The sequence below is a fragment of the Pteropus vampyrus genome, unplaced genomic scaffold (assembly GCF_000151845.1).
Source record: "Pteropus vampyrus isolate Shadow unplaced genomic scaffold, Pvam_2.0 Scaffold20, whole genome shotgun sequence".
Lineage (NCBI taxonomy): Eukaryota > Metazoa > Chordata > Mammalia > Chiroptera > Pteropodidae > Pteropus > Pteropus vampyrus.
This window is the reverse complement of record NW_011888801.1, coordinates 811347-822702: the sequence shown is the minus strand read 5'-3', so window position 1 is coordinate 822702 and position 11356 is coordinate 811347. Positions and strand designations below refer to the sequence as shown.

General features: G+C 33.7%; 1 protein-coding gene across 2 annotated transcripts in view; it reads right to left on the bottom strand.

The window, feature by feature from the left end:
- The window catches only part of MCU (mitochondrial calcium uniporter), a 163431-nt gene that overhangs the window by 25014 nt on the left and 127061 nt on the right, over window positions 1-11356 (bottom strand). For both annotated transcript variants that reach the window (XR_002779192.1, XM_011355213.2), the window contains one exon: window positions 5139-5208. Coding sequence is in view for 1 of the 2 variants with exons in the window: in XM_011355213.2 (XP_011353515.1) it covers window positions 5139-5208 (70 nt within the window). In the remaining variant the exon portion in view is untranslated. The remainder of the gene's footprint in view (window positions 1-5138; window positions 5209-11356) is intronic.

Sequence of the window (11356 nt, the reverse complement as noted above, 5' to 3'; positions counted from 1 at the left end):
CATATAAACTGAATTCCCTGAACACTCAGGGTCCCTCTCAGTTCCTTTACTCTGTCTCTCACTGTCCCTCTCACTCTCTGCTTCTGTGAGGAGACCACTGTCTGTCTGTGGAGTGTTATCCCTTTTCTAATAAACTTTCCTTTGACTCCAACTTTGGCATGTGTATTGAATTCTTTCTACACTCACCGCCAAAGGACCCTCTTCCTTCAGTGCAGGGCTTGGTCTCCTCTCACACACGAGGAAATTTGCCCGGTCCTGCATCAATCTGACTAAAAAATTGTTTTCTCTTAAGTCACATAAAACATTAGGTTGCTAAATTCAGTAGGAATTTTAGCCTTTAATTTGTTTTAGTAGCATCTACTGATGTTAACCACTCCTCCACTTTATGAAAAGCTTTCCTTTTCCCACACTCTCCTGGTTGTTTTTACCTTTCTGTCTATACCTTCTAATTTTTCCTTCATAGGCTCTTCTTACTGTATTCATCCCTTACAAGTTTCTAAGTGCTTTGTCCTAGGCCTCTGTGCTTCTCAATCCACATACTCTCCAGTCAATCACATATTCTTCCAAAGTGTCAGTTACCATCTAAATGCTGAAGTCTCGAACTTATATTCAATTGTCTGCTGGACAACTGGGTTTCTCACGGGCATACCCGAAACTCAAAAGTCCTAAAATTAAATTAATCTTCCCAAATCTACCCATCTCTGACATTTCTCATTTCAGTCAATAACACTACTACTATATAACTATTGCCCAATCCAGAAAATTGTCTGATATCCTTGACTACTTTGTGGATGAAAAAGAGGCCACATACTAAACCTGACAAGCTCAAGAGAGGCCTGAAGGGAAGGCCTTACAAACTCAGAGACTGAAAGTAACCACATATTATGGTCTGAACATAAAAATTTCCAACTAAAAGTGGGTCATGGTGGGTAGTCACTTTCTAGGCCTGTAGCTTCATTGACAAAGGTCAATCTTTACCTTAAGTGAGCCTATCTATTGTCTTTTTGCATCAAACTAACACACTTTTGAAATGTCACAGTATCTTTTCCAGACCCAAGGCAGACACCTGAGCACCACAGAACCCCTCTTTGTTATTTTGTTGCCTGCAGACTCTCTCTGTGCACTATAAATGTTCCCTATCCTGTACTCACCAATGTAAAAAAAGTATGTGTCTCTCCATTTTGCCTTTTATCCAATCCCAGAGATTTCCTTGCTTTGCTTTCTCCCAACTCCTTAATCTACCACCAGTGGATTTCATGTAACCCTCCTTACATCTCCTCTTTTTATTCTAATGTATAAAATAAGCTGCAAAACTGCCATTCTCTGGAGTATTTTCTCAATCCATTGAGATTTTGCTTTTGGGCAATTGTCAACAGCATGGCTCAAATAAACTCATAAAATTCTCTACAGGTTTGGACATTTCTTACACTGACTACTCTTAGAGCCAGAACATGACATTCCTCATATCTAATCAGTCGGCACATCCTTTCATTCTATTTTCTAAAATCTCTAATCTCTCCAATTCACTCTACTACCCCATCTTTGTCCAGGCCACCACTACCTTTTTCTAATATCAGCTACACTGTATTGGGACTCCTTACTTCATTCCAGTCTTGCTCCCACTCAAAAAGTTATCCACACTGAATCAGGGTAATCTTTATTTCTCCAAAGGAAACCACTATCCTGAAGTTGGTATTTGGTGTTTATCATTCCTATCCATCATATACATACATACATACATACATACATACATACATATATACATACATACAGGCAGATACACAGACAGAGACACAGAGACACTCCCCCACCCCAATATGTAATCTGTAGTATTGTGGTAGCCCGCCTCTGAGATAGCTCTATATGATCCTTGCCTCTAGGTATTCACATCCTTGCGTGGTCCCATCTCACATCAAGTCAGGGCTAGTCTGTATAATCAGTAGAATACAGCAGATATAATGGTGTATAACTTCTGAAGCTATGTCATAAAAAGCTGTGTAGCTTCTGTCCTGCTCTCTGGGGGAAGCCAGTAGTCATATCATAAGGACAGTCCTGCAGCCCTATGGAAAAGCCAACATGGAGAAGAAGAGGGGCCTCCCACAAGAGCTGGCACTAACTTCTCAGCTATTTTAGTGAGCTACCTTAGAATTGGATCCTCCAGCCCCAGTCAAACCTTCAGATGATTGCAGACCTAGCTGACATGGGATTGCAACCCCATAAGACCCCAAATTGCCCAGCTAATCTTTCCTGAATTCAGAGTCCACAGAAATGGGAGATAAGAATTATTACTGTTTTAAACCACTGATTGTTATAATTTGCTACGCAGCATGGTTTTTGCACGTATTTAGACTTTACATAAATGGTCTCATCATATACAACCTTCTGCAATTTGCTTTTATACTCAAAAATGCTCTGAGGTTTATCCGAATTGAATCATATTTCTGGATCATTCACGTAAAATCCCATGTATAATTTTATTATAATAAATAGACTACAGTTTATCCACTAAATTTTTTTTTTCTTTCCTATTATAAAGAAAAAGGCTAAGAGAGCAGCACTCTTCAATGATTTTAGTTTCTGATGCAAATTTGGCCAACTTTTTTCCTTCATTTTAGAGCGTTATATTCCACATTTTATTCCTTATGCCATCTGGAATTTATTTTTGTAAGGTCAATTGTAACAGTACCATTTATTGAACAGTCTGCCCAATGTTCTGACTTACAATGCTAATTCTATCATGTCAAATTTCCATATATGTAATAAGGTTTTACCTGATTCTACTGTTTTGATTATTATGGTTTTAGAAATATATTTTAATATGTGGTTTATGTAAATCTTTCCCCCTTTTCTCACTCAAATTTATCTTAATGTGCACAGTTTTTATTCTTTCATATAATTTTTAAAATAAGTTCATCATTCCCTGTTGGGGTTTTGATTAGCACTGCAGTGCACTTTATTTATAAATTCATGTGGAAGAAACTGACAACTTTTACAATGTTGTCTTCATATTCACTGACATGGTAACTCTTCATTTATTCCTATCTTCTTTTATGTCCTTCAATAAAGTTTATTCTCTTACACATTTTTTCAAACTAGTTTCATGCCTAGATACCTTCAAAATAATTTAGTTTTAATAAACACTTCTATATTTATAAATATAATTCCAAAATTCCATGTTTTTCATTAAATTATGATATGTTAAACTAAGATTATAATTTAATATAATTAACTAAACATTATTTAGGCAATAGTAAGGCCATTCCTTATACATAATGGCAAAAAAACTCCTTGGAATTTATAATTAACATGTATAAACCAAATGTGCTTGCTTCCCAACAATCTCAGAAGACTGTACTTAAATATGTAAAATAAATAATTAGAAATATCTTTAAATTATTTAAAATATATTAAAAATACTAAATCTGTCACTTATTAACATCATTTGAAGTATATTCATTTTGAAAAACACATAAATATTTATGTAGAAAATCTCTTTCCATATCAATATAAGAAAACCCAATTATATAATCATAACTTCAGTAGGTTGATAAATTCAGTTGTTTGGGTCTTTATAACCAGTAATATAAATTAATTTTAATTAAATCAACTACATATTCATCGTATACTTCAGGTGAATTAGTATTTGTACAACAGAATCTCTGTATAACTATGTAAAAAACTGTAATGTGATGAGGCTTAAATGATAAAAGTTGTGAAAACAAATTTCATAAATCATCTTTTAATATATGGTATTATTAGTCTTATGTGAATAGCTGTACAACCTATGTACCTTTTGTAATTCTGGTTCTTTTAAAATCAGTTTATGAAAATAATTTCTCATAAGTATTTGTGTGAAGTAAAAGGTCCACCCATCCCCTCCTTTCATTCATCTACTCATTCTATTGAAAATTAAAGATTTCATTTTGCTTTTGTAAAAATGAAATCCTTTACTAATACAGTGGTCTAACTCCTTTTACTTTTTAAGAATATTGTTTTTGATGGTTCTGCTGTGAAAGTCATTAAACATTGACTCTTAGCCCACTTTAATTTCTGATGGTGAAACGTGGAATCTGATGAAATATAGATTCCTTCCTTATCCCTATTTCCTGAAAAAAACTCAAACAATTTATACATAAAAAATTTAGATATAATTTATTTTCTTGAATCGGAAACTGATTTACTTCATACAGCCTGCTATGGACTGAACTGTGTTGCTGTGCCATCCCCCTCCTAAATTTAGAGGATTTTAGCAAATATAAACACACTGATTATACATTCAGGTAATTAAACAGCTTTGGGGAGGGGATTCTGATAACACTGCAAATATCTGTACTGATTAAATACAGTGGACAGTAGAACTTTCACAGTTCATTTGGGGTTTCTTCAGTTTCAGGTATCTTTAATATTGCAGGATGCTCTTTCGATGGTTGCTTTACCTATGAATTAACGTTTATAAGGTTGAAATTAGAGTTCTATCACACTAAACTTTATATACAGAGGAAACATATTTAATAACCAACCCTAAGCAAACAATCTAAACTGTAAATGTGCAATACTAGGTAAGAGAAATGACAAGGAGAGTAGTAAACATCTTCACTACTGTAAAAACAATCAAAACTGAGATTCTATTGTCAGTTTGCAGCATCGTGGACATTTATAAAAGACCATATATAGTCTCCAAGCATCTGTTCATTCTTTTCTACATCAAAGAAGAGTATTACATCCCTGAGCCTAAGGGAAGAAAAGACAAGTAAGGGCAGGAGGCCTCAGACTTTGAATTGTTTGTCAGGCTGGAGTGTTTGATCATTATCCATGGTATGAAGACCCAATGATTATGAAATACCAAAGATAGTACTTCTGTGATCTTCACATTAACTATGTCCCAGGTTTTAAAAACCAGATAGTAATATTCCATGATCTATGAAAACTTGATGGGTCTTAGTTTTTCTTACTGATTTCTCCTCTGATTTCACTAGATTCTCATTCAAATTTTATTTCTCTTCTTTAGTACCCCTTCTCTCTCTGACGTCAAGCCAATTTTAAGTGAAGGAGTGGTTTGTAAATTTATATATTGATTAGGGAATGGAAAACACCGAGGAAAAAAATTAGACATAAAAAATGGATTTGCCAAAACTCACCATCAGAGGGCACAACAGTACTGCAATAAACAACTCCCAAATTCTGCCAAGAAGAAAGCCTCTGGTGAACCTAGAAAATTCAAAAAGACATCTATAGTCAGGACAGAACAACAAATGTCATATGCATGTGTGTATATAATAAATAATAGCTTTTTGATTACTTAAGTAATATATTCTTTGTAGAAAAGTTTAAAAATACAGATAAAAGAAAAGTCTCTCAAACTCCTGTCATTCTAAAGTAATAGTAATGAAAATTTTGGTTTGTTTTCAAGATTTTATAACAAACACATTTACATACACACATCACACAAACTGTTTCTTCATCTACTTTTTAAAACACTTTATACTGGTTTTAAGAGCCATTAAGTGTAAACTAAACTTTCTTGCTTCTTCCTCTTGCTGGCTTTTTGACCTGCATTTCCATCATGTCTTTACTAGGTATAACCAGTTATTAAGTAGTTGTATCATGAATTTACTGTTATTGGGTAAACGTCTGGTCTTTCTGTTCACTCTCATTTTTGAAAAAAAAAACTTGGTCAGGCAACCTCATCCCTTGAGTCCTTAATTACTGCTATCTTCTGAATGTTAGAAGGGAATCATTCGCACTCATATCGGCCTTTACTTCTTCTTCAAAGAGTAGTGTCATTGTGCACTTAGGTCTGAAATTTAGGTTCTCACAATTAAACTAAAATTCAGAAATAATTCTGAATATGTTTCTGACTTGCCAAATGCTTAATTTATTCCTTTGTACCTTTTACTTTCCTAGCCCCAAAAAGTACTAGGGGAGGAAGGAAGGAAAGCATTAACTGACTAAAAACCAGTGTATCAGCCTCAGAGCCAAATATTATATTCCACTCCATCAGCTCAAAGAAATATCACTCAGGACTCTATGAAAATGCATACCTTAACACAACTAGGTACATAACAGACTTTACATCCTTCCTCTAAATATCGTTAACTCTCACCTCCCTCCAACTTAAGAGAGCCTACAGAAATGTGAGACTGCCAGTTATTAAAAAATGTAAATAATCATTTAAAATTACTTGGATTTACTTCACAGTTGATTTTGTCATGTTAATGTGTTTTGACACCAGCATTAAGAATCTTTAAGTTAATATATACGACCACTTTACTATGGACTGTGACTTTTAGACTTTTTTCAGAGTTTCAAAACATTTAGTTAAACTCCATCTTACTGAGAGGTCCAGGAATGCTCTGGTTAAACTGGTGTGTTGGCAAATTCTACAATCTCAATCTTCTGCTTGAGCTACCAAGGAGGATTCAAAGAATCCTTCGGCTCTATTAATCAGTTTGGAAACTAATGCTGGAAGACAAAAGATGAATCCTACCACTTATTCTACAAATGAGAAAACTGAGATTCACAGAAAGAAAATAACTTACGAAGAGTCACATATCAGAATCAGGATTAGAATCCAGGCCTCAATATTGCTAATCATTTTCTGTATAAAACACACAGGGCCTCAGTCTTGTCCTCTGTGTTTCGCAGTTTGCTCGGCTATAGCATTACTGGCTAGGCTATTTTCTAGGAATAGGTATTTTCTAGGAATATGATTTTATTTAAAATGTTTATTTCTTCTGAGTAGACAAAACAAGTACATGATATAAAATTCAAAAGTACAAAAACTAAGTAAAAAATTAAGTCTTTTACACCTAATATTGGTCTTTTTCCCATCCCCATGGCCCAGCTACTCATTCTCCTCTCCAAAGGTTAAATTTGGGTACCCTATTAAAGACAGTATAAGTTTATGCATCTATGTACGTACTCATGGAGGCTTTTAAAAATACAAATGGTAGCATGATACAGTCCCATTACTTGTATGTTTTTTTTTTTTTTTTTAACTTAACTCATTTGTTTTTAGTGATTGAATGGAATTACATTGGTTAAATAAATGTTAGGGTACATCTTTATAATTGCCTACTGACAATCTTTTATTATTAAAATATATGATACTAGAGTGCATATTCTTGCATATTGGCACAGATATTTGAGGACAAAATACTTCGAGTGTCAGGTTAAAGCTATGTGTACTTTAAATTTTGAAAGCTAATGCCAAATTGTTTTTCATAGAGGTTATATGAATCCACATACCTACTAATTAAACTCATTAACCAAATAAGTATTTGGTTCCCAACATCCCCCTAAACAATGTGTTATCAAACTTTTTTATTTTGCAATGTCACAGGTAAACAGTATTTCATCATATTGTAATTAATATTTTTTGTATAAGACTGAAGATTTACGCATATTTTTATTTGTCCAAGCACTACTTAGATTTGCTTTTCTATGAACTGATTATTTACATCCTTTACCACTTTTTTTGAATTCCATTCTTGGTCTTTGAATATTATTCTGTAGAAGTTCTTTAAATATTAAGAAAATTAGCCTTTGTCAATAAAATGTTACAAATTTTTCCCTATTTTTTTACTTTGTTAATGGTGTTTTTGTATGCACACATTTTCATGTTTTAGAGTCAAATTTATCAATCTTCTCTCTGTGGTTTAAGGGGCTATGTCATATATAGACAGAACCTTCCCTACTTTGAGAATATTATAAAAATTTCCCATAATTTCTTCCAGTTTAGTTTTCCAGGTTCAAATATTTGTTTATGAATTAATGTTAGTCAAAGTTAAGAAGTAGGGAACCCAACTAATGTCCCTCTAATGATAACACAGCTTTCCAAATATTGAATCCACTTTCGCCTCTTATTTGAAATGCTACCTTTTAATTTTCCAAATTCCTATGCGAATTTGGATCTTTTTCTGAATTTCTATTCTGTCTAATAATCTGTCTTCTCATGTCCTAGTAATCATACTGTTTCAAGAGTCTAGCTTTATAATATATTTTAATGTTGGGTATGGTGGGCTAGTTTCCTTAGGATTCCCGGCTATTCTTGCTTTTTTTTTTTTTTTACCCTATGAACTTTAGAGTCAGTATATGTAGTTACTTACACACACACACACACACACACACACACGCACGCACGCACGCACGCACGCACTCCTAGTAGGTTCAGAAGCAATACTGCACAGTGGTTAAAAGCACAGAATCTGTAATCATGCTTCCTGAGTTCAGATTCTGATTTAGTACCTTACTCTAACTGCAACCTTGGGCAAGTTCAGTAACCTCTTTCTGCCTCAGTTTCTTCACTGAAAATGGACAGAGTAATACCGTCACCTACCATGTAAAGTCACTGTGAGAACTAAATGAGTAATACATATAACATTTAGAACAGTGCCTGACATAGAGTAAGTGCTCAATAGTTAGCTAGTTTTTTTGTTTTGAGATATTAACTCCACATTAATTTTTTCCCATATTAACATAAGGGAAACTGACATCTATATGATTTTGAATCTTCTTATCCAAGAACCTTGTAACCCTTTCCACTTAAGGATTTGTGTCCCTGATAAACATTTTAAGGTTTTCTTCATATGGATCTTGTTTGCCCTTTTTCCTAACATAATGCTTTTTGTATTAAGTCCTGTTCAATATTAAGATCATGACCCCTACATTTTTTGTTTGCATATGCAAGTTATGTCTTTGCCTGTCTTTTAATTTTGTTATTCTTCTTGAGTTTCTTTGTTTTAGGAATGACAATAGTTTTGTGATCCAATCTGGGATCTTTTAATAGGAAGGTTTAGCCTATTTATATTTATTAATATAACACATATTTAATCTTTCAGTCATCAAATTTTATGCTATGAAAATTTTATGCTTTTTTATTGCTGCTTTATCTTCTTAAAAAGTTTACTGAATAGTTTGTGCTTGCTTTGTTTCAGTTACACATATATTTCTGATTATATGGAAGGTTTACTTTTTTGTTTTAGTAGTTATTTCAGAGTAAAAGTCTAAATTCTTTTAATTGCCTTTAAGGCCCAATATTATGATACCCTTTTTATCTCTGACTGTATTTCCAACCCCTCCCCCTCTTAATCACTCTGCTTTAGCTTCTCTAGAGTCTTTCTGTTTCTTGTATGCACCAGCTACGTTCTTGCTTCAGGACTTTTGCAACAGCTTAACTTCTGCTTAGAATACTGTTTGTCCAGATAATCATCAGGCTCTCTCACTTCCTTCAAATCTTTGCTCAAATTTCACTTTCCTACTTCAGCAGCTCAATTTAAAATGGCAATCCCAACAATAGGTATTCCTGATATATTTATTTCCTATCTCTATTATGAGTAATGATGAACTTAATTATGCTTTTTTCTCCTCCTCTACCATCCAGTTTAGTTTTACTATTTCTCTTAGGGTGTGTCTGTCTGTCTGTCTGTCTGTCTGTCTGTCTATCTATCTATCTATCTATCTATCTATCTATCTATCTATCTATCTATCTATCATCTATCTATTTACCTACTTACCTATCAATCATCTACCAAGCTACATACCTCCCCACTCCCACACCTCTTTTACTGGATTTATTGATTTTAAATGACACCTTTGACAGCCCGTTATAAAACATGAGGTTTATACCACTTTACATCATTTCTGTCCCTCTCTGTTCCATTTTTTGTTAGTTATAGCATTACTATATTGTCAAGGTTTTAAACATCGTATTCTGCCATGTAAAACCTAACCTTCACATTTGTTTTAGTCTTTAATTTTATAGATCAATGGACTCTATGCTTACTACAATACTTTAGCTTTTATTTCTCCGTTACTTTCTTGGTTGGGTGAACTTCATCCTGTAGAAGTGGGGCTCATGAGAGCTAAATTCCCTGAAACTTGGCATGTTAAAAACTGTATCTGCCTTTATAATGAATGATTATTTGGATTGATATAAAATTCTTAAATTAATCTTTCTTTGAGCATTTCATAAGTAAAGTGCTAGTGTTGAATGCTGCTTTAGAGAAGTCTGAGGCCAGCCTCTTCTTTTGGAGACTGAGATCTCTGGACTTTGTTGAAATCTGTAACCATAGGTGTCATTTCTCAGGGTCTTCTCACACACATACTTGACATTCACTGGATCTGGTAGCTTTTCTTCATATATTGTGCTTTGGGAGTGCAGAGATCTCTCTGGTTGTGCTGTAGATGGAGCTTATATTTCTGTTTCTTATTCTCTTTCCTATATTAACTTGACTTCAAGAAAATGGCCCTTTACCATGCCATTATTTATTTAAGTGATAACTTTTTAATGCGGACATTTTCAAACATACACAGATGAGAGAACAGTGTGATGAATTTCTTCTATGTATCCATCACCTGCTTCCATACTTACCAACAGTTTGTCAGATTTGGTCCATCTATATCTACCCAATTTTTTCCCATAGAGTATCTTAAAGGAAATTCCAATCATCATACCACTTTACCTGAAAATATTTCAGTATACATCTACTTGGCCATTTTGAAACAGGAAGTCCTTGGTCCTCCATGATTTTACAAATTATCCTCAGTAATAATAAAAGATGTTTTTGTGGGAGAATTACATGAATATATGGTTGTCTATGAATATTATTTGTCAAGATGCTATAGAACATGGGTTGGCAGCCCAGCCACCAGTTTCTGTAAATAAAGTTTTACTGGAACATAACCAAGTCCATTCTTTTATTTATTATCTGTAGTCCATTCGTCTACTTTCATACTACAATGGCAGAATTAAGTAGTTGTGCAGTTGGAGGAGAGTTGAGTAGTTGCAACAGAGACTGTATGACCCACGAAGCCTGAAATATTTAGCATCTGGCCATTTATCAAAATGTTTGCTGACTCTTGTAGAAGCCTGCCTCTTAGTTTTGAGATAATTCACTTTTCCAAAGTCCTTCCCAGTCAGTTCTACAATGACACTGGAAATTATAAAGTATTACTTAAGTGTTCACAAACACACATATAGGTCCTTTTCTTTATTTAGACCTTCTAATAAGGCCAAGATAAACAAAAATGATTTTGTTCTTGCCTTTTTCTTTGAAATATGGCAACAACAACAAAGCAAAACAAAGACAAAAATGGAGAGGAATATAGGTGTTCAAGCCAAAGATGCATTGCTATTTTAAACTATTCCATGACTCTCCTAGATTGAATATATTTTGTTGTTTAAATTGGATATTCTTAATAAACCACAGGAAAATAAAGCTTTGAATAAATACTTGACTGATGCTGAAAGTTTAAAAAATCTGCCAGAAGTTAAAAAAAGAAAAACATTCAGGCAAATGGCATGTATTATTCACATATTTAAATTTCATAGGCAGGAAAGATTAAGGTTAGGAAA